Below are 26977 nucleotides of genomic sequence, written 5' to 3' on the forward strand. Positions count from 1 at the left end.
AACCCTTAAAAGGAAAACATTACTGAAGTACTCACAAGTGGGTCAAGTCCCTCGTGATGTGGCGAAATGGCGAAATGGCGAAATGGCGAAATTGTCAACCCCTGAAAACATAGCCCGTATGATCACCAAAGTTAAAGCATCCCGTCGCATGCACACAAAGAAAAACTGCGCACGTCACCCTTTGCAAGCTCTCGAAACAATTCTTTGCCTCAACCTGGTAGCCAGTTTTTTTGCCAAAATGGCCTCAGAAACATGGGAAACCATTTGTACGAACATATGCACATGTATATATTATATACTCATTTGCATGCGGTGTATCGTCGTCTGCGAGTGGGTAAAATGGCCACTTGGAACAGAAGAGGGGGAGGTCTCCTTAAGCACAGATCACGGATAAGCTAAGTTCCATTTGTTCTCTTTATATGAAAAATAAAGTGGCGAGAAATAAATTAACCCCCCCTGCAATCCAAGCACACACATTTTAACACAGATTAAAGAGGCCTGCCAAAATAGAGCAACAACAAAACCACCCCGTTTTACTTTCTCAAAATGGCGCACTCTTTGGACCAATTGGTTAATGAACGAGTCGAGGTATGTGCAGCCCCTTCATTTTTATACTTTACGGATTTTCCTTCTTCCAAATGTAGAGCATATTCATACTTTCCAAATTTGAACGCGTAAAGAGTGAGGCCAAAAGGACACGCACGTATCTCCCCCCATAAATTCACATTCGGGTGATCTGCTGCCCCCTGTGCTGATATAATGAGAGGCTCCTTTGTTGCCTCCACCTATTGGAGTTTTCCTAAGACATAAGTTCCCCGCAAATATGTATATCCATTTTAATCACCGCTGCACCTCAAAATTTGTGTGATTTATGCTTTATGCTTTAATCTTTGAATTGTGTCAGAAGGGTCAGTTGCGCGAATCGAATTACGGATGGACGTAAGGGATGGAAAAACTCAAAAATGGAAAAATTGGAAAAGGAAAAACTCGAAAATGGAAAAATTCTAAATGCAGTCATTCGAAATGCAAAAGTTCAAAAATGAAGAAAAAAACAAAGTAACAAAACAAAACGACGAAACAACAAAGCGGCAGCCAAACGAAGCGACCGCCCAGCGAAAGGACAAAAAGACAGGACCGCGCTGCCCGTTCACACGGTTACTAAGCTTGACACGGATATGCGATGTTTTGTATTGTGCAATAAAATAGGGCAGCTCTCTCTTCGGAGTATTTAGGGTTCCCCCCTTGGGTCACTTCCCCTCGTCAACACCTGCTCATTTGTATACGCCTCTCCCCCCCTTCGCCACCTCCATCTCTCATAACATTTAACACCAGAAACAATAAAACTTGTTAACCATTCAGCTCGTTCTTTATCTGTATAATTTCCTTCACAGGTATCGGCTCGTAGGGAAATGTTTTCAACTTCGGGATGGTCAAATTTTTCAGAGACGTAATTAAGTAATCGATGGAATTATCTGACACATTTAAATCTGCATTTTCTTCAGGCAACAAACTTAAAAAATCGTTTATTACATTTGGCATGCTGAAATATTCTCGCTTGAAGAAATAATCCCTGTCGTCATTTCTGTTCATGTCGCTAATACAGTAAGGATATTCGCTCAAGGATATGTTTTTCTCATCGTGTAATTTTCCCCCATCTACTTCTAAATGCTCATAATTTTCTAGCGGCTTGTACAGAAGCATCTTCTTTAAATTGGGTCTACTGATAGAACTCACTGTGTCGGTTATCATGTCTGTTTTTTCTTCGGTCTTACTTTCCTCATTCTTCGTGTTTCTCGCAACGTTATTGCTTTTTTTTTTTTTTTTTTTTCACACTTGTTCTCGAGTCCAAAAAGTTAAACGAATCGTAGGTGGATTTCACTGTGCCTCTTTTCGCGGAACGTTTTTTTTCTTTCTTCAAAGGTGCGTTTCGAAGCTGGTCGTTATTTATAGCATCTGCGTCTCCTTGCCTCTTTCGATTATTTTGACTTCCATTCCCGTTTGCGATGCGGCTTTCGCTCACGTCGCTTTCGCTTACATGCTCCTTATTTGCTTGTGATTTGGGGGGCCTCGCAGGGTCGTCGCCCTCCTGCTTCTGCTCCTGCTCCTGGCGCAGTGCCTTTTTCTTCTTCCTCACCACCCCCTGCACCTTAACCACGCATTCATTTCTAGTTAACAACTCAGTAAAAACATTTTCTCCACTGACTTGAAAAAAGGAAAAGGTCTTTTTGAGAGAAGCCCCGCCGAACTGCTGCGAATTTACTAAGTTCACCTTAAACTGCAGATTATCAATATCATTTCTTTTTAAGTTTTCCAAATATCCCTTGCAAAGGATGTCAGTCAGCGTAGAATCTTCTACAAACATATGTTCGTTAACATTTGACACGTTATCAAAATCGATGAGGACGTTTTTATTTTCTTCCAAATTGTATCCCGACTCATATTTCAATTTGGTTTCCCAAATTCGATTCAAATTTGTTATGTCCCCATAGAGTGTTTCCAGCTGCATGAGTAAAGTCCACATTTTATCACACGCTTTATTTTTTTTCCTCAACAATTTTACATAGTTAGAATCAAACTGGTTAAATTCTCCCTGTCCGGATTTCGCTCTCGAACCCTTTTTTCCACTGCTGCTATGTTCCCTGTCATATTTCCTATAAAAATCTGCATACACATTGTGAATAAATTTATAGATCAAGGATCTCACCTCGTCAATGTTTCCCTTTTCTAGTAGAAGCTTAACATAAAGTAGGAGGAATCGTTTGTTCGATGCGTACTTGTTATAACCCTCATTCATGATATAGATGGCTCTCTTTTCATTCTTAAAAACTGTTCTTTCCATGTTTGCACAGTAGTAGAATACATATTGGGAGCACCTCTTCTCGCTTAGCACAATCCCTGTGTAGTACCTCCATATCGTTTCATCGTAATTCCTTTTAACAAAGTTTAAAAAGTGTGTAAAGACAAAGTCTCTCCTTTTTTTCTTATTAACATTAATGTAATTTATGAAATATTTTTTCCGTTCCTCAATCTTTTCGTAATCGCAGTGAAGAAATTTCTTCCTGATATCGTCTTCGCATGCGTTGGGCGCTTCGTGCGCGTCCCCCTGGGGGGTCTCATTGCCCTGCTCACTCGCGCGATAGTTCCCGCGGTCGTTATGGTCCTCTTCCTCATTAGCACCTTCATTATCCTGCTCGTTCTTCCCATTGTCTCTCCCCTCGCTGTTGATATCATCCGCGGGGATTGCCTCACCCTGAGATGGGCCCTCCGCTTTTACCTTTTTTTTACTCTTCTTTCTTTCCTCATCACTCCTGCTATTATGCGGATCATCCCCTCCGTTGCGACGATCCGTCTCACTGGATTCCTCCCTTATGCGCACCCCCCCCTTTGATGCGCCCCTCCTTTTCCTCTTGCCTACCCTGCTCTTCACAAGGCCTAAAGACCCCTTCCTGAAGCCCTCCTTGGAGTGTAAAAAGGGCAGAGAAAACTGCTTCCTCTTTTTGGAAACTTCACCAAGCATAAGCTGATAAACGAAGTGCGCCTGATTTATTAACGCGTGCCTTTCGAAGAAGTAAGCAAAATTTAACTTCAGCAATTCATCAAAGGGAAGGTAAACCTCGATAGCTTCCCTCATAATCCTAATGGCATAGTTAAACTTCTTACTTAGTAACAAAAACTGGAAGTAGGAAAACCACAAATCAGCATTAAACTGTAAATGGACCAAGGCCTGTTCGTAGACATACATAATTCTTTTACGTACAAGGGGGAGGCTCAACTTCAAGGGGTTCTCTTTCTCAAAGTTGATAATTTTTTCCCACCTGCGAAGAAGGATACAATTTTCTACTTTATATTTCCTACTAATGGGTATGATTAACTTAAATTTTTTATCAATTTTGAATTTCCTGTCGAGATTTAATTCCTGGTAAAGGGCAGATAACTCTCTATAGGCATTCTTCGCATTTAAATATTGCGTGTTGTAGCTAGCTAACGAGCTGACAGTAAAATTATCTGTCATGGTTTTTTCATAGGAGCAAAAGTTCTTCCACACCTTATCTAAATATTTTGTCGGATTATTAAACCAGCAATGGTAAAACTTTCGAAGTTTTCCATCACTTGTGTAATGTTCTGTGTAGGTCACCGTTTTCCCACTTTTATTTGGGATGGAGGAACTAAATATGGCTTGCTCCTTTTCTGATGGTAGCAGTGGTCCTTCATTCCTCTTTTTACTGCTTATGTTCTTAAATGGATCAAACAGTAAATTTTGAATATCATTATTCACAATCAAATTTGTGTTGTTTATTTTGATTAGTATGTATAGCAGCTCAACCCAAATGGTGCCTGACTTTATATCCGTCCCTACGTACTTCAGTCCCTCGAATAGAAAACTGATGTACTCGTGAATGGATGACGTGTGGTAGGTAAAGTACAAAAAGGAGAAAATTAATTTCAAGTCGTAGATATTCGCATCAATACATCTGCGATATATTTTATACGCTTCTGTGTATTCCTTTTTTTTAACTTTCAGTTCTGCATATTTTGTCCAATATAATGTGCACCTTGGGAAAACCAGGAGAAAGAGTTCGTACACTTCTTCCCTTTGGTACAGCTCAAGGAAGTCGTACCACCTGCTCAGGTGCAGTGGGTTGGCTTTTAAAAACTGCAGTTCTTCTCTGTACGCCTGTTCGTCTCTTTTGGGGTACTCACTGTCTGTGTCATCTCCCGCGCTGTGCTCGTTATCGGCTTCGTTGGCGTTATCGGATTCGTTGGCTCTTTTCGCATCGTTTGCGTTTTTCACATCGTTTGCGTTTTTCGCATCGTTTGCGTTTTTCACATCGTTTGCGTTTTTCGCGTCGTTTCCGCTTTTCCCGTACTTTCCGCTTTCTGCTCCACCATTTTCACCCTTCGCGCCTTCGACCTCGTTGGCCTCTTCTAATATGCCACTTTGTTCTTCCTCACCATTGCCCTTCTTCTCCGCCCCCTTACTTCGCATAACCTCGAGCACATACTCCTCCACATTGAAGTGCCTATAAAGCTGCTTGGTCCTCTCATCCACCTTCAAATGCGTCACGAAGAGTTGCTTGGCTGTAACCAGTTCGTCATTGTCCGCCCCACTGGTTAGCTCTCCCTTTAGTGCGTCCCCCCTAAGCATGTTATAGGCATATTTGGGTGGGAAGGAAGTCCAAGGAGGAGAAAAAATATGGCCGAACGTGGGCGAATGGAACCAGAAGTGCGTGCCTCCATGCGAGGATGCCTAACAGATCTCCCCTCACGTCCAAAGCATGGCAGGCACCTCCGTGATACCACTTGTGGAACAAAAAAAATGGAACGTCCAAATGGCAAAATTTCAAAGTTGATTTAAAAAAAACAAATGCTTGACAACGGGCTTCGTTCCTCCAATAGTAAACTTCGATCAAGTTTGGAGATTCCCAAGCAAACTCGACATAAAACGAGATATCTACCCCTACATATGTGAATACCTGCGCATGCCTTACGTACGTGCATACAGATAGGGACAAAAATACGCCCTACTCGTGCACCCCTTGGCGCTTCTCGCAGAGCAAAAAATGATTGTATACTTTTAAAAAGTATTAACAAATACGTGGGGCATAGTCCCCCAAATTATGTTTCCCCATGAAGAAAACAAAACAACGTTTGTACGTACACAGAGAGGGGCATATAAAAACACCAGCTAAAGAAGTACAAAATGGGAACACAAAATGGAGAAAATGGCCCTCCAAATGTATGCACAACGTAGCATATGTGACACCTGCTTGGGAGCAAAATGGTTCCCCACTTGAACAGCATTTGGCAGGAGAAATACGCATATGCATCGCCTGCGCATACCTCTGCTCAGGCTTCTGCGCATACCTCTGCTCATGCCTCTGCTCATGCCTCTGCGCATACCTTTGCTGCGTTTTTTTGCGCAGCATGATGTAGCACTGGTGGGCCAAACATCAGTGTACCTTCTGAAGTACCCCCCCCAAGTTCAAAGTGCCAAAATGGTGCTCCATTTTTGCGCTGATTTGTTTTACGTTCACCTTAAAAGGGTACAAAAAAAATTGTGCAATCTCCGCATAAGTGGCATAGGTTAAAGGGGGGGAAAAAAAGCAGGGGTGATAACACAAGTGTGATTTTGGCACAAAGGGATTTGGGGAATCCCCTCCCGAACTGTTATCAACGCAAGCGGTATATCACGCGGGCGCTGAAGACGAAGGGAGAAATGGCTTATACATGGTGAATTACTTCTCTGTGTTTAACGTTTGCTTAATCGCATATTCCATCGTTCCACCGTTCCTTTTTACCCCTATGGAAGGTTAAACGCCAAATGGGGATCATTCAGCCAGGGTACCTTCACCCCGTTACACAAACGGTCTTTTAATATGTCCACAAGTCCACGGCAAAGCACAGCCCCGTGTTACAGTTAAATATGCTCGCGGAAATAGGTAAGCATATGCCTAAGCGGCGGTACAATTTTTTTTTTTTACTCACGCGTAGGCGCATATAAATAGCGCCGTACCGGTCTGCACACAACTCGGTAAAACGATCGTGGAATAATAAGTTCCACCAAAGGGTGGACATTCACCTCCTCATGGATACACAAACGGGGTGAGGCACTAATGGAAGGAATTTGTCCGCTGCCACGAACAGCGTGGTTGAAAAACGTGCATTTCCAGCGGCCATTAAGAGGAACTTTTCCGACGTCCCCTTCGGGCTGCCCCTGGGTACGAACGAGATGGCAACTTGGCCCACGGACAGGAAAAGACGCACGTCGGTTTTGATCTGCAGAATGAACTGGGGGTAAAAGAAATGGTGGAGAAACAAAATGGAGTAATAACGAGGAGCAACGACAAGGAGCAACGACAAGGAGCAACGGCAAGGAGCAACACCGTGAGACGCGCTACTTGCCTATTTATACGCATACCACCGTTGTGAGTGCAAATGACCCCACTGAGGGGCTAATTGATAAAAAAGTTAATATTCTTGATGGCCGTTTTTTGGACATTATAATTCTTAATGACACTTAGGCGAAATTCATTGCTCGAACTTCTATCGTACGACTTCATCTCGCAGGGAATTTTAAAGGGTAAGAAAATCCCAGTTTGGGGTTGGAAACGAAAGAGAATCGTCTTTATTTGATTACTCGCAAAGTGTAGCTGTACATATATCCTCCCTTTTTTACAATCATTGAGTAAGTGATGTAACAAGGTTTTATCTCTAATTATGTGGTTTATGCTGACCAACGCGTTAATCGAGTTAATTCCCTGCATTATACCAGGAGATATGGTAATGTCTGCCCCCCCAATGGGATAGGCATTTAAATTCTCAAACAATAAATCATTGATGTATGTTATCTGAGCTTCCCTCTTCATCTTCATAGCATAATTTAAAAAAATTAGCGAATTTTCTTTCTCAAAAATGTCAAACAGTTCTTCATGGTTTTTCTGCGACTTGGGGAATTGTCTCCTTGGACTCATCATGGACTGTGTCAGTACATTATTTTTACTATTGTAATAGCAGTATTCTTCACCCCTTACACCAATATCATTAGCTGGGTAGTAATATAATAAAACTTTTCCGATAAGCGTTCCCATAAATAGGTTGTTATAATCAAAGTTAAAATTGATCATTAGATCTAGTGCCAATGTATCGTGCACTTGATTCCCTTGTCTATCATTCGGATTGGCATGCTTTGCCAAGAACAACTGCGCACCGATGTCGTTTGCTGGGTAGAAATTATATATAACTGAATTTACTAGGGATGATTTTGATGAAATGTGATTCCCAATTAAGAATCCAATGCAGAATATAACCAAACATACAGCTAGGATACTCGTTATTTGGGTAAATATATAAAAAACGAAACTTTTTAAAAGAGAGACTTCGTTTCCTCTGTCCTTTTTGATAATGTACGTATTTAATTCTCTGTTCGTTCGAGGGTATGTTTTTACAAACTCGTTTATGTCATCTATTGTTTTCACTATTTTTTTGTTTTTATATTTACACAGGTTTGCGTCGCTCGTGCTGTTCCTGTCCTTTCCCTCCATTTTGTGGGCGCCTCGCTCAGTGCGACGTTTTTCTTTTTTTCAAGCTGGGTAAGTATAGCGCCCCCGCCGCGGTGGTGACGCGCTACACTGCGGAGAACTACGCAGTGGCGAACTTCTACAAAGTGGGGATTACAACACAGTGGCGAACTGCTACACTGTTGGGAGTTACCACACTGTTGGGAAACGCCCCACTTGCGCGGTGTAGCCTATCTCAACGAGGGCAACGCGGTTGAAGCGTACCTGTCAAATCATTGTGTTTGCCCTGCATCCCGATTTGGCAATGCAGCATGGCTGCGTATCAAAAGGGACCTTCCCCAGTGTTCACACAAAAGATACGCAAAGGAAATGTCACACACGAGTACACCTATCAGAGGAGTCCTTTAAAAACAGCTCTACCGTGCGGTGGCACTCTCCCTAGCGCGAACACATGAAAAAAAAAAAAAAAAAAAAAAAAAGGCCAACTTCTCATTGCCAATATAACAACCCTTACTACTAAGAAAAGTTGCACACTTGCGGCAGAAATACACCCCAAGTGTTACCACCTGTGGGGTGTACGAATCGCTATGTAAGGAGCGCACACATACGTAGCACATATGTACAAAAGTTACACTGATCCTAGACTTGCGCATTGCTTTACCTTTGCATACATGCGCAATTAGGACAACTCATCCCTTCGGCCAGAAAGCTAAAAAACTGCGTAATCCATGAAGGAATGAATTTTCCCCCCCTTCATTTGTTTAGCGCAAAATTCTTTTTCCTCGCCCCTGGGTCTGGCTTCGCGGGAAACGCTAAATTGGTGAGCGACCTCCGGGATTATTGCCTCACTCATGAACATGGACATTTCGCACGTACATAAACATAGGATTATTTACCTACACGTGTACCTACCAGTGCTTTCACAAAAGTCGGACACTTCGCCTATGCCTTAGTTTACGTCAAAACGCGTGTTGCAAATCGTTAAGGACCGAGAGTACCCCTCCTCTGGTGAACAAAAGTAGCGAGAGCTTTGCGGCCCCTCCCCTCAGGCATGCATTAGCCAACAAGTACGCACGCAAATTGGGGAGGAAACTATATACATTCGGTTACCCACTTTCTTGCTTTATTAAGGGATAATTTTCCACTCGCTCTGAGCGAACGCCAAGGGAGTAGCGTAACGTAGTGATCCATGATGTACTTCACGCAGCCTTTCCCCCCTTCACTAAAAAAAAAAGAGGAAAAATCTGCTAAAATTTGTGGTACATTTGTATCCAGTTTGGTTTTTTCTTCCCCCAAACATTTTTAAAAACGACAATTTGTAAATTTTTGGAAAGGGTCCCATCCCCTCCCTTTGCAGCTCTCCAGCTAGCCACTGATGAATGCATATTTACTGCTGCTTTGCTGTACTCAGCGTAGCATTTATTTTTTTTTTCCTAAGTCCTTTTAAACGGTCAAATTTAGCCCCTCTACTGTGAAACCAAGTTGATCTTTTCCCCACACTGGGAAGCTCACAGAAGTGGGGAAAGTAATACACGGGTGATTAGGCCTAAGTTGCTTACGTAGTATAGTAAGGACGCTGCGCAGTAATGCCTATGGGTGTAGAGCCAAACCGTACTTGCTTACATAGGAGGCATAAACAGAAGAATGAAATGCTAACTTAGGGAATCGTCACGTAAAGAGGACTTCCAGCATAGCAGGAGTCCCTTTGGCGAAAGCTTTTTTTCAACGTGCGCTTATATAGTCCTATGCATGTGTACATATGTATGTCCTCAAAAGGGATATTGATCCGCGGCAGGAAGGAGTCCCCCATAAGGAGTAGGTAAGCACTGAATAATGCAGCAAACATACCACGGGGGAAGCTCTTAGATAAACAGGGACGCCTCCAAAATGAGTAGAGTATACACGTCCATCGACTGTGAGTCAACCGTTTTTGACGTAGAATTTCATCCCAAATTGGACGTAATATGTGCGGGCCTATTCGATGGGAACTTATTATTATACAAATTAAAGGAAGAAAAAAAGAAATTTGAAAAAAAATGGAACATATACAACCACAAAAAAACAGTAAGTTGTGTCTCCTTTTCAAGTAACGGGAAGAAAATACTAGCAGCGTCGTCTGACAATAAATGCTCCCTGACAGACATTACAGGCAAGCTGATTTGGACCAACACATGTCACAACCATTCCGTGTGCTCAGTTCTGTTTACAAGTACAAATACGTTTTTAACAGCTGACGAAACGGGGATTATAAAACACTGGGATGAGAGAGATCAATCGAAAAAACCGATTCATAAAATAAAAGAATTTGATGATACCATTTCAAGTATGACTTTAAACGTCGATGAGAAATCTATCATCGTTTCTTCTGGAGGTTACTTAGCCCTTTTTGATATTCTAAATAGAAAAAAAATTATCACCCATAGTGTATCGGAAGAATATAAGGATGAATTTTTGTGCGCCAATTTACTGGCACATAATGCAAAAGTTGTGTGTACCACTATGAATGGGAATATTACCATTTTTTCAAAACAACCTTGGGCTAAAATGGAGGGAAAAATGAAAGCCAGCAAAGATATGATAAGCACATTTGTGAAGCTGAATGAGTATACAATCCTTTTTGGCACAGCTGATGGGGTTATAAAGGTTGCTCATATTTTACCCAACAAAATGGGGGATGTCATTGCCAGGTTGGAAGGTGGTGACAGCGTTGAAAAGTTAGCAACTAACAAAAAAAAACTCATTGCCAGCATATCGCATAATTCTTCCATTCATTTTTATCCAATTCATATGGATAGTTCGCATATATCGGGCAAAATCAAAAAAAAAAAAAGTCCTTCTTCCGCGATTTGTAGGAGGGAAAGATTTGCCTTACCCGCTAACGGACAACAAAATTTCGCCAACTTCAAAAGGAGGTTAAATGTGCTTCCTTATTTGTGCCTGTCATGGCAATGTTGCATCGCAATTTTTACCTTTAGCAAAGCGCATAAATGTGATAATAACAGTGCGCATAATTCCAGCTGGGGAAAAAGCCCACCTTACCGTTTGTTCACCAAAAGAGGAGCACATTACACTGTTTAAAATTTGTTCGTCCCATGGAAGCGACCAACTAAGGGAAGCACATCATTCTTTCTCACCGTGCCTCACCAGTTTGTAGCCACTCAAACGTGCACATTTCTGTGGTCATATTTGTATGCACACGTGCACGTAGGTAAGGACATATACGATGCTTTGTTTGCCCCCGGGGGGGGTGAAGTGGCCCACTCAAGCGTGACTTCAAAGCGTTTGCATTGTCGTCTCCTATTTTACGCGTACACAAGTTAATCACATACACGCAAGCCCCCTACTACTATACGTTGTTTCGTACCAGTTGGTGTATAATTATACACGTTATATGTGCAATCGTACCCGTTTGCCTTTTTTTTTGCCCTCCCCCTTCTTAAACCCCATTCCGCACAATCAGCTGCGGTAACCACACACACACAAACTTAGATCAATCGTTTGTTAGCATTTGAACAAAAACCGCTAAAAATTTTACAAATGGGAACGAACATGCAAGGTGCGTGTGTCTCCGTGCGCATTAACCTCTCTCAAACGAACACCGTTCTGTGGGTGAAAACAACGGGAAGGAATCTCACGCGGGGGATAAAAAACACGCGAGATGATAACCTTTGTACTATGTTGAAAAGGTTATCCATACATAGTGGCCTAACCACTGGAAACGCACGCTCAAAACGGGTCTGCATTCTTACCCCCTCCCTTTGCAGCAAGCGTTAAAATGGATGGCCAAATAATAAAGAAAAAAAGTAAAATGCTGATCGACGGATAGGAATTCCCTTTGTGCTGTAATGCTAAAAATGCCGCTAAAACTGGGAAGTCTTTTTTTTTTTGGGTCACATACAATCCCAACTTGTAACTCTTCGTGGGCTACAATTACTCGTGAAAGGAGTGTCCCTATCAAGGGGGTTTCTCACGTGCGCGCGGGAAACGTGAACAGGAGGCAAACGCATACATACCTTTACATAACCTATGTACTTGTATATACGTGCGATAGGGGCGTATCTCCTGTACGCATTCCCTGCGTGCGTACGCGAGGTGTAAGCAAATGCAAGCCTCTCCCTTCCCTCTCTGTAGCACGCTCGTACAACAAACAATCTTTCCCGTGGAAATATTCGTGTTACTTCCACCACGCGTGCTGGCAAAAAAATGAAACAAAACGAGGAAGGTGGAAAGGTTAAAACTTAACAGTATATCGCGCGCTTTGAAGTGCCAGCCATAAGTCGCATATGAATGCGCTTAAATAAACCTACGTATATATATATGTATACATATGAACATATACGTATGCATGCCCGTATCGTCGACTTCGCGCAAGGGTGATCCTTGGCAAGTCAATTTTTTTGCTATGTCGCACCATCTCATCACATCGCAGAGCGTAGCATAGCATAACATAGCACAGCCTAGCATAACATAGCATAGCCTTGCATAGCCTACCATCTCAGTTCACTCCCCATTTTGTTTTTCCAAACGGTTTGCCCACTGGCGATCCACCTCCCGATAAATTAACCCACGTTAAACATCCAACTGACAACATTACCGAATTGTGTTAAAACGAAGCAAACGTATAATTTAAATTCCCCCTCTGTGGGAAAAAAAAAAAAAAAAAAAAAAAAACTTCTTTGGTTAAAGCTATAATGATGAGGCATTTATTTTAATTAACACGATTTGGGCATACTCAAATTGATAAGTAAAAACATATGCTTATATTTGTGTTCAGATATACACATGCGTCATACACTTGTGTACACCTTGATGTGGATGCAAAACAGCGCATACGCCGTTTTTGGTAAAGAGGCATATTGTACGCTTTGAAAAATTGCTAACAGTTGGTTGAAGTAACGGGTGACTCAATACCACCACAACGCTGCTCACGTGAATGTATGTCGGCACCCGCATGCGCACGTGTGTAATGGTCTCCGCGAAGAAACACATGCAAAATTGAACGCAACCTCGAGCGCAACCTCGAGGGCAACTCCGAGGGCAACCACTAACTCCGCTTCGCGCAAAGGCGTGTGTGCATACATATAACCTACGCAAGTATATACAAATGCGCATATGCACAAATGCTTACATGTACGTGCCTGCATAGTGGTCTACACCATCAGAAAGAACGAGAAATACTCCGCCACCAACGCGACATACTTATGCTCACAAGACGTGGTGCAGGATGCATATGGCCAACAAGAGCAACAACTCCTACCAACGTGATATAGAATACATTACCAAAATAAAAGGAAACAACAAATGTGCCGACTGTGGGGCGAAGTGCCCAAGGTGGGCAAGCATCAACTTGGGCATCGTAATATGCATAGAGTGTTCAGGCATTCACCGAAATTTAGGTGTTCACATTTCCAAAGTGAAGTCCTTAACGTTGGATAAAATTATGCCACAATGGATACATGTAATTTTTTTTTTTTTTCCCAATAAAACTGTTCCATTTATATTTTTCTTTATAAAAGTACCTTTTTACAATTTTCTTTGGCTTTTTTTGTTTTTCGTTTTTTTGTTTTTCCTTTTTTTTGTTTTTCTTTTTCCCAAATGGCTGCCACTTGGTTTCATGTTGACCTCTTGACCTTCTCTCTTCTTCACGTTGCTGCCATTATTTTCGTCCTCGTCGTTTTATTCCTCATCCTATTTTTATTATTTTTATTATTTTTTTTCTTCTTCCCCTTTTATTCCAACTGAAGTGCATAAAGACCATAGGGAACGATTTGTCCAACTCCTACTATCTGTACAACTTACCCGCGGATACCTACAGACCAAAACAAGGAGATTCCTCAGTGTAAGTATGAGCTTCAGTTGGCAATTATATGACAAGCCATTGGGATAGCCACTTGTTATGTTAATTCTGCGTTGGACAGCCTACATACATATGGCAGTTTGCTTTACATATTCACGGATTATATGTGAGAGGAATGCCTCTCCCCTTCCCCCCCAATCTGCAAACACAACCTCCACATGGAAGATGTTGTTCATTTGGAACGCGTGCCTATGCGTAGCTCACATGTGTGCATTAATATGTGCGTACTAATATGTGTACGTATGCACATTCCCCTCAAACGTGGGCAGCCATGGAACTACCTACAACTGGGTTCCCCTGGCACGTGGTTACACATACCCTTATGCATTCAAACGAATGTGTGTAACTTCCCCCACGCGCAGAATTATGCAAAACTGGATAAAAAATAAGTATGAAAAGAAGTTGTACGCGCCCGCGAATAGGAAGGAGCCCTACCAGTATTACGTAGAAGGTACCCGCGCACGTCAGCTAGTGTGCATACTTGCAAATGTGCGCATGTAAATATGCACATGCGAATGTGCTTCTGCCCATGTGCTCAACTCTACCCACTCATGCGCCGTTCCGTTCTGTCTCGTAGGGGTGGACCCCACAAGTTGCCTCCCACAGCTGGCCCCCGCGAACGCGGAAGTGAAGTGAGAAAACAGAAGCGAATCGAAAAATAATGAAATGTGCATGCACGGAAACAGATCCCTGTGCACATGCGTGTAAAGTAAAACGAACGCGTCAGAGGGGCGCCACCAACTGAGATCACACATTTCTCCCCCCCCCCTATCTTTACAGAGAAAAAACAATGGAGAATGTAGGCAGCTTAGACATTTTCGACTCCCTCAAAATATTTGATAATAAAAAAATAGAAGAAACTGTGCGAAATAAAAAGAGCAGTAGCAACAATGAGAAGGAAACCAGCTTATTGACTGAGCACTCAAAGAAGGAACCTGTAAAAAAAAAATATACATGAATGATAATTTTTATTCATTTGACAACATCCCCTATAGGGAAAATAATTACACCAACATCAATAACGATAGCAGGAACCCGTCCAAGGATTCCTATTTTTTCAACGATTTTGTTAATGTGGGTAGTTCAAATAACAACCCAATCGATATGAACATTCCGAAGGATGTGAAACACACAAGTAAGGGTAATGACCAGTGTAATAGGGATAAGAGTTTTTCTCACTTGGAAGAAGCTAAAAAATTGAACCCTCATATTGATGGCACAGGCGGAAATGGTAACGGCAGAGGTGGATACCATGTGAGTAATAGCCGAGGCAACAGCCAAAGCAATATCCAGATTGACAGTCGAGGCGTTAGCCGAAGCAACAGTCAAAGCAATAACCAGAGTAACAGTCGAGGCGTTAGCCGAAGCAATAGCCAAAGCATTAATCCAAGTAACAGCCAAAGCATCAATCCAAGTAACAGCCAAAGCATCAATCCAAGTAACAGCCAAAGCATCAATCCAAGTAACAGCCAAAGCATCAATCCAAGTAACAGCCAAAACAAAGTCCTAAGCAGCAGCATGGCCAATATCGGAGGGAGAGCCGAACCGTCCAAACTCAGCGAGAAAAAAAACTTCGGTAGCTTCAGCTCCCTTTCGGAGAAAGAACTTAGAGACGCAAAAGTGCAAGCGGCAAAAAAATGTATTGCGAGACTTTTTGCCAACTCGAAAAATATTTCCTTTTCAGAAAAAAATAAAATTAATACAAGCTTAAATAATCAGGATAGCCAAATTGGGATTGTAAAAAACCATGTAGACAATATGCACTGTAATTCAATCAATGGAGACAAACACAATTCTTTCGAAGTGTTTCGTCCAAAAAATGCAAACATTGATCACCCTGATAGGGACCATTTGGACATGTTCACCAACCAAGAAAAGACGAACAATTTAAAAAATGAAAATAAAGGCGACAAAGATTTTGATTTTTTTTTTGAGTAACTGATGCGCAGTGGTGGGACGCACATTGGGGGCATACCTACGGAAATGTGATTATGTAAATATGCCTATGTTATGAGTACATATAACCTTACCAACGGGACACACATTTTTGTGTAAAAAATGCTTGATTTTTTGTTACTCATCCGCATTTTTGCTCCATATGGGGGGGGGACCCTCCTCATGTTATGATAACCCCTCAAAAAAATTAAAAAGAATATCAGAAGGATGCTACAAACGTGTTGTGCAGTTATGGAGCGTGCACCTCATAAGTGTCTCATTTTGTAATTAGCTTTTTTTATCAACTTTTTTTTTTTTTACTCCTTCCGTTTGGGTTTCCAGCGTGAACTTTCACCACAACGACATTTTTTATGTAATAGCTGGGTGTGTACTACGCACATTCATATATGTAAACGTACACACGTTTATGTGAGCTCGTTTATGCGCAAACATTTATGTTTTTTTTTTTTTTTTTTTTGCCATACCCCCCGCAGTATTTGTTCTTTTCAAAATAAACCGCTGCGTCCGTGTGACCCCTACACGCTTCCTTGCCGCAGTATGATTTTCGCAGCGCGCACATGAGCACGCACATATGAACATATATATGCAAGTGTAGGCAGAGAGCAAGAACAGCCACAACGTGCTCCACTGATATATAGGCACACGGATAGTCGCTTGGACCACGTGTATGTTCTCGTGTGTGTGTCTTCGCTTGTTTGTTAGCTGTTTTTATACAGGTGGTGTACACCACTCACACTGGCACGGGTCCTTGTTTGTTAACCACCCCTTTTCACTTCCGTCAGTTGCTCACCTTTTATTTGTGTTCATTAATGAAGCGGTCCGTTTACGTGCGCGAACCGCCTGCGTGGACCGAACCGCTTTTGTATAATTAAAACGTGAAATGGAAAAGTTAAACTCCTTTCTGATTAACGAATAAACGCGTTTTGCAAAAGTGCAAAAATGGGAAAACAGCGTCGCAGCTAAAGTATGAGGAATCCATGTTGGAAAGTTCCCCGCATTTGCGAAAAAGGTCAACGGAGTAGTGGTTAGTCGGATTAATTCAAAATTTTTAAATGTGCAATGTGTGCAAGGCGTTTTTTTTTTTTTTTTTTTTTTTTTCTTCTCTTCCTCACCGCGTGAACTTCTCCGCTCAGGAAGCGCTTTTCCTGTACTCACGTAAAGCATTCAAAGCTTTGTAAAAAAATACCAAAAAAAGGGAAAACACAAAGGGGAAAATATAAAGCATTTGAAGGAGGTTAAAAAACAAATCATACAAAACAAACAAAAGCATTACACACACAAAGGAAAACAAAAAAGCGTAGTTAAAATAACTCGTGTTCATATTCTTCATGTTGTACTTCAAATGGGGGAAAATAAAATACATATGGATTAAAAAGAGGAGAAATAACAAAGTGACGAGTGCCATGGGCATAACTGGATTTACCATCTTGGGTTTAGCCTTTCCACAAATTACGCTTCTTTTCCGTATTATAGGAAGAGAGTAATAATCCTTGTGCGTATGTACCACGTGTTTATGCGTATACATGTGGTCCCTTCTGTGTAGTTCCTTTCTCATGACGCTCCGAACTACAGCGTTTTCTTTTTCGCCCAGGGGGTACTGTACGATCGGTAAGTGGTTAAAAAAATGCAAGTACATTTTGAAGAAATCAATTTTTACAAAATTATTCCCATCTGTTATTAAGAGGTCAAATGTGTAGTACCCATTAAACGGTATCAAATTAACAAACAAAAAGGACACCTTCGAAATGACTAAATTGTCCTCCAACTCGTTGGTAAAAATAAACGTTTCATCTTCTTTTAAATCTTGCACTGTTCCGTGGCACGCATATTTTTTACCCTCCATGTTGACACACTCTTTCTCCAGTTGCTTCACCAAAAGAATGACCAACTTTGTCTTATCGAAATTTTTCTGTACTTTAAATGTACACTGAATATTTAACATTTCGTACTGGTCGACCTGCTTGTCTAGTAAAATGTACCCCTCTGACTTTGGACCTCTATTGTGCGTGCCCTCATTTTGGAAAACCTCACTGAGCAAATTCTTTTCCTCCTTCTTACAGCCCGAGAACACCACGGCGGTGATGTCTGCCTTGTGTAGGAGCAGAAAATCGCCATTCAGTTCCCCCTCTCCGTGGTTACTATCTGCTTTCTTCCCATTGATATAATCTGCTATGAATAAAGCAAAAATTAAAAAAAGAATTCGCATCTTGGAGTTTCGTATGGTTCATCTTTCGATGGATATGATGCTTTCCTTTTTTTTTTCTTTCCATGTCAAGCGGCATGTATAGCTAATTCATTTTAACGCGTGTAATGATCCTCATGGGGGATGGGGAAGCTCTAAGAGGGTGAATCCTAACCAAGGGGAAATTAGCTACTGGCTAATATGCGTATAAATGATCCAAATGTGAATTCGTTAGGGGATGAATTGGATCACATGAAGGTATCTTCCACGCATCGATGGTCCCTATCGAATTACTCACCACGATTGGGAGCAGTCACTACAAGTGTAACGCTCTCCTTTGGAAAGCAGCCAAAGGGATGAATATGTGTCGTACGTTTTATTTTACGCAGTTTAGGGAATACCTCAAGAATTAGCCACGTATCCGTGTATAGCACGCCAGTTGCTAGGTATACTTACCACGGTGCCTCTTCCCAGCATGACCCAATGACCGCTCCACTCTGCTCAATTTCGTAACACAGTTGTTGCATTTGAAGAAGCAAAGCGGTAAAAGGGAAAGCGCTATATCACACTCTGCCCCCTCAAGCATCACCAAATGTAATCCAAAAATATACAGAAAAATCAATAAAATTGGGAAAGAAACAAACCACATGGAGTAAAATCGCTCAGAAGTTAAAAAGCTCCCTGGCACAAAAGGGGGAACACTAGATGTGCCATTAAAAAGGAGTGGCCAGGGTTATACATAGTCCCAAGAATATGCCATATTTCACCACACAAACGAAAGTAGCACATGTGCAGTTAAACACTATAAAAGTAACGTACCGTACGTTAAGTACCAAAATGCTCAGCACAAAGGGAAGAAACTGCTTACATGACGGTCAGCGTGCCAATCTTAGGGGCATGTGAACATTCGGGGGGACATAGCAGCTACGCCAAAACGTGCTACGAAGAGGTGAGTGGGAAGCCTTTTCCATGATGAGGGCTTCTCGCAAAGAATAACACAAAAGGTGTAGGAGAAGCCTAACAACGTGGTAATATGAAACCAGCAAGGGGGGTACCTGAACTCGGCTCCTACTTTTTTTTTGCGCTGTTGACGTGGTAAAGCCCCATATAGGAAGAACCAAACCACACAGAAAGGACTGCCCAAATGGAAGAACAAAGGAAAAATAAAGTCAAAATAAAGGCAAAATAAAGGCAAAATAAAGGCAAAACAAAGGCAAAACAAAGAACACACTTTAAAGCCCATAAGATGATCGGAAGGTTTCCAAAACTGCCCAAAGCAAAACTGTTCAACCCTGAAGAGTTATTCCCATTCAAAGTCCTCCCAAAACGAAACAATGCTGCAGTGCGTAGGGGGGTCTCCCAGATTTTTTTCACATAGAACTATTTTTAACTCCTTCAGAAGAACGCTGAGTAATGCCAAGAAAAATCTAATAGATGCGGAGAGCAGGAGGATAGAAAAGACGCTCCTCTACATGGAACAATGCATAGCAGAAGAAAATGAGCAAAATGGAAACTTACTCAACTTCAAAACGGTGTATGATCGAGAAGATAAATTAAAAAGTATACATATGAACCTAGTGAAAATGTCGTATATGTTAAAAAATATGAGAATCAATGAGCAGAAATGGCTAGCCATTTATAAGCATATTAGCAGCCTCCACCCCTTGGATGGAGATCTCTTCAAAGGGAAAGCAAACAAAAATACCTACAAAATGGAAAAAATGGATCGAGAATATGACAGTTCAGTATCTAAAAAACATCCCACCAATAGAGCAATACATGATAAATTTTGCCGAGAATACAATCTGCTAAACCTAAACGCATGCTATGTATTTGTCTATAAAGTTTCGATAGGGCATCTGATGAACTGCCTCTGGCTGTACACAACAAGCAACTATTTGTTAATACTAAATTGTTGCGCAGAATTTTTTCATTTTTTCTTCAATTTGCACAGGAAAAAGGGGCTCCAAAAATTGAACTTCATTTATCTGTACTCGGGTATCCACAATTATGCAGACAACATGAAGACTTTGAAAAGTAAAAACAACCAAGTGATCAGGAGTGGAGAAAATTCCAACATCCCTTATCACTACGAGGAGCTGTACAATTTGAAATATCACCAAATAGTTACTTACAAAATAAATCTAATGACTCAGGCACTGGAGAATTTAAATTATGACCTATTAGACGATGTGCAACTGGCCCAGCTAGCTAATTTTTTCTACTTAGTAACGAAATGCGGAGTGATAAATGAAAAGGGCGTACAAAAATTTCTGAGTTATTATTTGGAAGTGGCAAAAAAGGGGGCATCACCAAGCAAGTTGGTGCCAAAGAACGTGGTGCTCTTTTCCCAACTCATCAACACGATGTACTATTCCAAAATTGTCCACTTTGAATTGGTGTCCCATTTGGTTAGCTCTTTCAGAAGGGCCTACCTCGACTCCTCCCACATTTGCAGAAGAGATCTATTCGACAGCTACCTCAAACTGCTAACGTTGGTAGAACTGACTGACCAGAATATGTACTTATACACCTGTTGCAAGCATTACATTTTGAGTGGGGATACAGAAGATACGACCCACATGTCCGACGTTTGCAACTTCTTTTTCGTATCGTCCATTGTTGGCCTGTTTAACTTTCCCCTGATGAAGTTTTACATCAATTTTTTAAAAAAAAAGGATAAGACAAAATTTAAAAAGTCCACAACGCATAAAATTTACTACACCTTGTTAGGGTGGGACATAGTGTTGAATCGATTCATAAAAACGGTAGATGAAGAAAGGAGAGAAACGATCGATTTGGCCATCCTAAATTTTGAGAGCAAAAGTGTTCACTACTTCTTTTCAAACAGAGTACTTTACAACTTTTCCGATTTATCCCACCAGATAAGCTACTTAACCCTTTTTTTTAAAAATAAAATTATGCTCAAAAAGGAGGAAAAAAATTACTACTTTAGCCAGAGTGTCATATTCCACATGTTGAGAAAACACTACGGCAATGCAATCTATGAATACGTAACGAACGAAAAAATTCCTCTAGATGTGTACATCAATCTGCGTAATAATGATCAGCAAAAAAATGTCGCCATCGAGTTTAATGGTAGGACACACTACGTCTTAGTGCTCACCAAAGGGGGGTACTCAACAGACGCTGTGCACTACACAATGAAACAAAACTGCAATACCAAGTATAAAATGTGGATCCTCTCGAACTTAAATTTTTACACCATTTCTGTTCCGTATTACTACTGGAATGGGTTGCACGAATGTCAGAAGGAGCAACACTTGCTTCATGCGATGCAGATCCTTTAATAAGGGGCAGCCGCATTATGCTGTTTTAACAGGGGAAGACACCTCAAACGATATGTACACATGTTCCCCTTTACCATGAGGTGAAAAAGTCTTCAGTGAGTGCCATACAGGTGTGGCGATTCTCTGGAAAACTACTTCGACCTTCCTCGTCTGCTTAAAATCTCTCTTTTTAGTAAATGTGCCTCCGTCTGTAAAATAGAAAAGAATTTTTTTTTTTGTTTTTCCGCTGTAGAATGCAACCCCAATTTTAGGTGCGCTTAACACGGAAGCACTTCACAGCACCTGCAAATAATCGGAAGCGATAATATCGCACGAGGTAGGCCTATCCTCGGAGTTTTTTTTTAACATCCAGTGGCACAAGTGTATCAGGTCGTTCGAGTAGCTCGTTGGCAGGGGCTCTGGCTGCGGGGCAACGTTTTAGAAGTGGGTGGTCTTGTTGCATTTTTGCTGCCACCCACGTTGGTAATTTTGTCATAACTTAGGGGCAACGTTATCGCCACATTGTGCCACATTTGCGCCACTTTTGCGCCATATTTGCTCCATATTTGAGCCATTTTTTTGGATATTTTTTCCGTTTTGCCTCCCCACTGCGCATACCTCCTCTTCGCAAATTTTCTGGGCTGTTGATAACATGTTGGAATGCTCCGACTTGAAGGGGTGCCGGAGGCTCATGAGCTCGTACAGTATCACGCCAAGGGACCATATGTCCGCAGGGAAGCTGTAGGCCACGTTCTGAGGGGGCAGCGGCGCAGAAGAGCAGGAGAAATTGGGGACGCAAAAGGGGGACACAAAATGGGGGGTAGCACCCCGAATAACGAACTGTCGAATGATAAAACTTCCACGTTAAGTGAACGGCAACAAAACAACAGCAAAAGCGAAGGGGACCCACCCTGCAAATCTCGGGAGCCATGTACCCAATGGTTCCACACAATGTATTTGTTTGTTCTGTGTTCTCAAAAATTTTGGCGAGCCCAAAGTCGCCCACCTTAGCCCTCTCTTCATCATCCAGAAATATATTGTTGCATTTTAAGTCTTAAAAAAGGGGGAGGGGGGGAAATTATTTTATGCGTAAGCAGTGAAGCGTCTGAAAAGAGAGTAACATCATGCCAAGCAGAGAAATGTTAACATGAGTAATAGGTAAGCTGCTTAGCGTAAGCGGCAATTTTTTTTCATAATTTGGACAACCACTTCGCTCGTGTATGTAAGCGAAGAGTGAACACTTAATTACCCCTATGTATAAGTTTCCTGTCGTGCATAAATTTGATCGCAGTAATTATCTGTAAGAGCCATCTTTTTATTTTCCTCTCGGGAATCAACGTGTTCGTTTTTTTATACCTTTTTATGTATTTACTTAAATCTCCTTCTACATTTCGTGAAAAAAAAAAAAAAAAAAAAAAGTGGATCGGTCATTAATCGCCATAAAGAAATTGCAAACATTCACTCACAAACAGTAATGTTAAAAAAGTGTGTAAAGAAAAAAAGGCCTTACTGGAGCAGAAGTCCATAGCGACGTACAAAATGTTGTCCTCCAGGAACGCTTCTTTATATCGCACGATGAATGGGTGCACGGACACCTCGATTAATGCCTTGGACAAGATCAAAGGGGAAAAAAAAAAAAAAAAAAAAGCAAAATATGACAAAGTAACGCATGATAAAGTAACACAAATTCGGGTGGGCAACACCCCCGTTCATCTCCCCAACATCCCCTATTTAACAGATCGATGTGCATTCACGCGCTCGTTCCTCCCCGTGTCCTTTCGAATGCGTACTCGCAGCTCGTTCACGACGTTCATTTTTTCCTTGTGATTCATGCACGACATGTCCAGCTGCTTAACGACGAAGCTGAGCGGGAGTGTGCACACATAGGCGCGAGAATGTGTTTATGTGTAAATGGGTACATGTGTAAATGTGCACGCGCTGAGGCTACACGTCCTCTAAGGAGCTCATCTTTACATGAAAACCGTCACTCGCCCTGTTCAACAGACGAAGCACGTTCAATTATGCGGGCCAAACATATGGCACTTCCCTACAAGAGCAACCCCTCAATGCACGTACATTTCCCCCTGGGCGTTCTTTACTGCCGTGACAATTCCAAATGACCCCCGTCCGATAGATTTTATAACCTCATAAGGACCTATTTTCTTCGATGTAGACGTGGCCATTTTGGACGATAATGTGGGGATCCCTCCGTTCTGTCCACCGCCTTTATCCTAGATGAAAGTTGTAAAGGCAGAAAAAAAAAAAAAACGCATAACTTCACAAATATATATACATTTCCCCAATTAATTCTCGCCAAAATTGTGCTCCCTCAAAAGAACAAAGAATTTTTCTCCCTTTTACTCTCAAATTTAAAGAAGTTCTTTTTCACTTGACTTTAAAGACGCCTCTTTATAATTACAAAAAGGGGTTTCACCATTTGGCATCCTAATAATGGAACGTTTTTCCTTTACCCGCACATTTTTTTGAGTCATTTCTCCCTTTCGTGAAACTATGCACATTTATTTAAGCAAAAACGATGTGATGTTAGACATATCTAGCGAAGAAGAGGCGCTTCACTAGAAAGGGTGTACATACAGAACAGGACGAAAAGGCGCACACACGAATCGCACGCTTATCAGCAAAATGGCTATGTGGGGGAGCAACTCTAATCCTGTACATACAGATAAAAAAGAATTCCCAATAGGCGAAATAGTGTAGACAAATTCATCCTTACGGTGTTCCTTTCGCACCATTTGCAAAGATGCTACACGACTGCCCCGTCATTATAAACACCCTCAAATGGCACATTAGCAAAAAAAAAAAAGTTACTCCTTAAAAAGCATTATAATTACAAAACATTAGTTAATTTTGAAAAGAAAAAGAGCCAAAAAAAAAGAGCATGATTAGGATTATCCAAAGTTTTACTTATTTATTTACTTATTTATTCATTCCTTTAGTTGTCTTAAATGGCACACATTTTTAAGGCAAAATAAATTACGACACAATAATATACAAAACATTCAACAGGTAAATAAAAGGAGGCGAAATTATACCCATAATGATACGCTAACAAAAGGGAATAAAAAAAAAAAAAAAAAAAAAAAAAAAGTTGACATGATGTGTTGAAAATGAAGAGGATAGGCGGAAAGTCCCAAACGAATCAATACATTATGTAAAAAAAAAAGAAATATACGTGATGATAAAAAGGAAATGTGTGCTCATTAAAGTAACCACATTAGACCTTTATCTCTACGCATATGATTTAAAAATGTAGAAAAAAATTCAAACTTTTTACTTTACACACATGTGTAACAAAGGTGGATAAAATATGGCACAAAAAAAAAAATAAAAAAAAAAGGGAGGAATGAAAACGCAAAATGGAAAAAAGTCGATCGGCCGAAGGGGCCAAATGAAGATAAATTATCTCAAAAAGGGACAACAAATTTGCAGTTAAAAAAGTTAACACATTTGAGTATATTTTTTTTTAAATATAAGTTGTATATGTGTTCATTTTATGCGCATTTGCGGCGTGCTTTTCGGCTCTAGCGGAGAGGGTCATCAGCGTCGGACGAGTAAAAACGGCGAAAAAAAGAGGTAATGCAGACTTATAAATGGGTCCTCAAAAACTCCTTCACAACTTCTACACTGTTTATACGCGGCTTCTGCACAACTGCCAGATGCGCGCCTCCCTCAGGCGTAGTTGCAGTAGCAGTTTCTCTGAATAAACTGAGGCGTCTTGGAAATCCTAATTTTGGGGAACCCCGCGTCCTTGGATTTGTATATGCTTAAGCTTGAGAACCTTTTTTCCCTTTCCGGAAATCCATTACACATGGAAGATTGCATTTTGGGGAAGTTATCATACGTGGGCAAAAATTTGCAGCTGACGGTTGAGCAAAAATTCTCATTATGGATAGTATCCGCGGTAGTGTCCTGATCAGCTTCAGCATTGAGTGTTGCACTGGAATGCATCTTCTGGATGTTTAGTTCGTTCAGGAGTTGAATATCTTTTTCGTGGATAACGTTAGTTGTCTGGTTTTGTTTCAAGTCCTCTATCTGAATTTCCTCCTTACTTTCTACCTGCTCAGAAATGTCAATATTGGGGCAGTTAATTTCTGGGATTTCCATGACGCTTTCCTTTTTGGTAGTTTTCAAAACGGGGATTACTTTCTCTACGACCATGTACCTTGGCACGGTTATGATTCTTTCCCTATCAACGTAAACTGGCACTTCAACAATTTTTTCGATCGTTTTTATTTGTGGGACTTCCACAATTTTTTCTTGATATATAATCCTATCCACATTTTTTATCTTCTCAACATATACTGTCTTCGTTTTGTACACATTTTTGTACTTAATGACTGGCCTTATTTGCTCCACTATCCTTTCGACTGTCTTGATTTGAGGGACCTCCACAATTTTTTCCAGATACACTTCCTTGGGCACTTCAACAATTTTATTCTGTACAATTGGCTCCAACACTTTCGGTGGCAATTGTTTGTTCACCATTTGTGGGTACGAATCATTTTCGCTTTCCTTGGACTCGAAGACATTGTCTCCGGAGCAGCAGGCTAGTTTTTGGTTCGTCGAGCACATTTTCACGGGTGGGGCGATTACACGGTGTGTTTGAGCATATACGAGTAGGTATACGTGTATGTATATATATGTTTATATATATATACACTTATGTGTGTGCTTTCCGTTTGCCTCAACTTTTGCGCAGTTATGGCGACAGGGGGGATAACCACTCCGCGTTAATCGCACAGACGAGGGCCTAAGATGCCAATGACTCGTTATCTTCGGGGCGGATTCGCTAAAAGGGGAAGTTAATTCAAGAGAAGTGTTGCATGGAAATATCTTTACGCATATACACGGGCCACGCCGCGTAACTGTTATGGCTATTTTTTCCGTTCCTTAAATAACGTCCACACGCACAAACATGTGTGTGTTATTACGAAGCGCGGTGGCACAAATGCAGCTGTTAGTCCAATTTTAAAGGCACAGCTGACGAAGGTTTACCTTCTACGTGTGGGGCGAGAGATTATGGCGAAACTTCCGTTTCGTGTTTTTTTTTTTTTGTTCTATGTGAGGTGTTAAATGGGCGAATAGAGCAATACACACACACAGCTGTGTTTTTTCTAATCCGCGTAGGGGAAAAAAAGAGTGGGGAAGGTAGCGGGGAAAATAGCGGGAAAATAGAGGAAAAAATAGAGGGAAAAAAGGAAGGAAAAATAGAAGGGAAAAAAACGGGAAAAATTAAACGATGTGACGTAAACGAGGCGAAGCAAAAACAACAGTGTGTACAAAGTCGGCTTCTCTTCTTTCAAAACATGGAGTACATCCAAACCTGAAACGCGTTAAATGAAAAATATCTTTTTGCGAAGTTGTAGAGTTTTTCACAAAATTAATTATTAAAGGGGAAGACCTGTGAAGTTGTTCACGACGGAAAGGTGTTAACCCGGGCAAAAAAAAAAAAATTAACACAAATTATGACGTGAGTTATTGGAGTGAGTTACTGGTGTAAGTTATTAACGTGAATTATTAACGTGAGTTTTTAGCGTGAATTATTAGCGTGGATTATTAGCGTGAATTATTAGCGTGAATTATTAGTGTGAATTGTTAACGCAAGTTGCTGACACAAAATGTTGCCAAATTGCTGGTAAATTATCAGATAGCT

The 26977-nt window shown here is 41.1% G+C and overlaps 8 protein-coding genes across 8 annotated transcripts; 3 read left to right on the forward strand and 5 right to left on the reverse strand.

Moving 5' to 3' along the window:
• Window positions 1-1347: 1347 nt before the first annotated feature.
• On the reverse strand, window positions 1348-4012 carry PCYB_101510 (hypothetical protein; the record flags this gene model as incomplete). The annotated part of the gene is made up of 3 exons (XM_004222700.1): window positions 1348-1782; window positions 1832-2967; window positions 3511-4012. 3 exons carry the CDS (start codon window positions 4010-4012, stop codon window positions 1348-1350), a joined length of 2073 nt encoding a protein of 690 aa, XP_004222748.1.
• Window positions 4013-6953: 2941 nt separating this feature from the next.
• PCYB_101520 (hypothetical protein) lies at window positions 6954-8042 on the reverse strand (the record flags this gene model as incomplete). Its single annotated transcript, XM_004222701.1, has 2 exons — window positions 6954-7124; window positions 7158-8042. 2 exons carry the CDS (start codon window positions 8040-8042, stop codon window positions 6954-6956), a joined length of 1056 nt encoding a protein of 351 aa, XP_004222749.1.
• Window positions 8043-10592: 2550 nt separating this feature from the next.
• Window positions 10593-11844, forward strand: PCYB_101530 (WD domain G-beta repeat domain containing protein; the record flags this gene model as incomplete). The annotated part of the gene is made up of 2 exons (XM_004222702.1): window positions 10593-10866; window positions 11783-11844. 2 exons carry the CDS (start codon window positions 10593-10595, stop codon window positions 11842-11844), a joined length of 336 nt encoding a protein of 111 aa, XP_004222750.1.
• A 1398-nt stretch (window positions 11845-13242) lies between these two features.
• PCYB_101540 (arf GTP-ase activating protein) lies at window positions 13243-14511 on the forward strand (the record flags this gene model as incomplete). The annotated part of the gene is made up of 3 exons (XM_004222703.1): window positions 13243-13388; window positions 14238-14326; window positions 14453-14511. 3 exons carry the CDS (start codon window positions 13243-13245, stop codon window positions 14509-14511), a joined length of 294 nt encoding a protein of 97 aa, XP_004222751.1.
• A 2451-nt stretch (window positions 14512-16962) lies between these two features.
• PCYB_101550 (hypothetical protein) lies at window positions 16963-18000 on the reverse strand (the record flags this gene model as incomplete). The annotated part of the gene is made up of 1 exon (XM_004222704.1): window positions 16963-18000. A coding segment is annotated over one exon (1035 nt), but the record flags the coding sequence as incomplete, so codon positions are not given.
• A 2934-nt stretch (window positions 18001-20934) lies between these two features.
• PCYB_101560 (hypothetical protein) lies at window positions 20935-21324 on the forward strand (the record flags this gene model as incomplete). The annotated part of the gene is made up of 1 exon (XM_004222705.1): window positions 20935-21324. One exon carries the CDS (start codon window positions 20935-20937, stop codon window positions 21322-21324), a length of 390 nt encoding a protein of 129 aa, XP_004222753.1.
• A 471-nt stretch (window positions 21325-21795) lies between these two features.
• Window positions 21796-23117, reverse strand: PCYB_101570 (serine/threonine-protein kinase Nek1; the record flags this gene model as incomplete). The annotated part of the gene is made up of 5 exons (XM_004222706.1): window positions 21796-22056; window positions 22214-22356; window positions 22553-22687; window positions 22814-22910; window positions 23058-23117. The coding sequence occupies 5 exons, from the start codon at window positions 23115-23117 to the stop codon at window positions 21796-21798; spliced, it is 696 nt and encodes a 231-aa protein (XP_004222754.1).
• A 1876-nt stretch (window positions 23118-24993) lies between these two features.
• On the reverse strand, window positions 24994-25809 carry PCYB_101580 (hypothetical protein; the record flags this gene model as incomplete). Its single annotated transcript, XM_004222707.1, has 2 exons — window positions 24994-25380; window positions 25432-25809. The coding sequence occupies 2 exons, from the start codon at window positions 25807-25809 to the stop codon at window positions 24994-24996; spliced, it is 765 nt and encodes a 254-aa protein (XP_004222755.1).
• Between the last annotated feature and the right edge of the window lie 1168 nt (window positions 25810-26977).

Source organism: Plasmodium cynomolgi, chromosome 10, assembly GCF_000321355.1.
Source record: "Plasmodium cynomolgi strain B DNA, chromosome 10, whole genome shotgun sequence".
NCBI classification, from domain to species: domain Eukaryota; phylum Apicomplexa; class Aconoidasida; order Haemosporida; family Plasmodiidae; genus Plasmodium; species Plasmodium cynomolgi.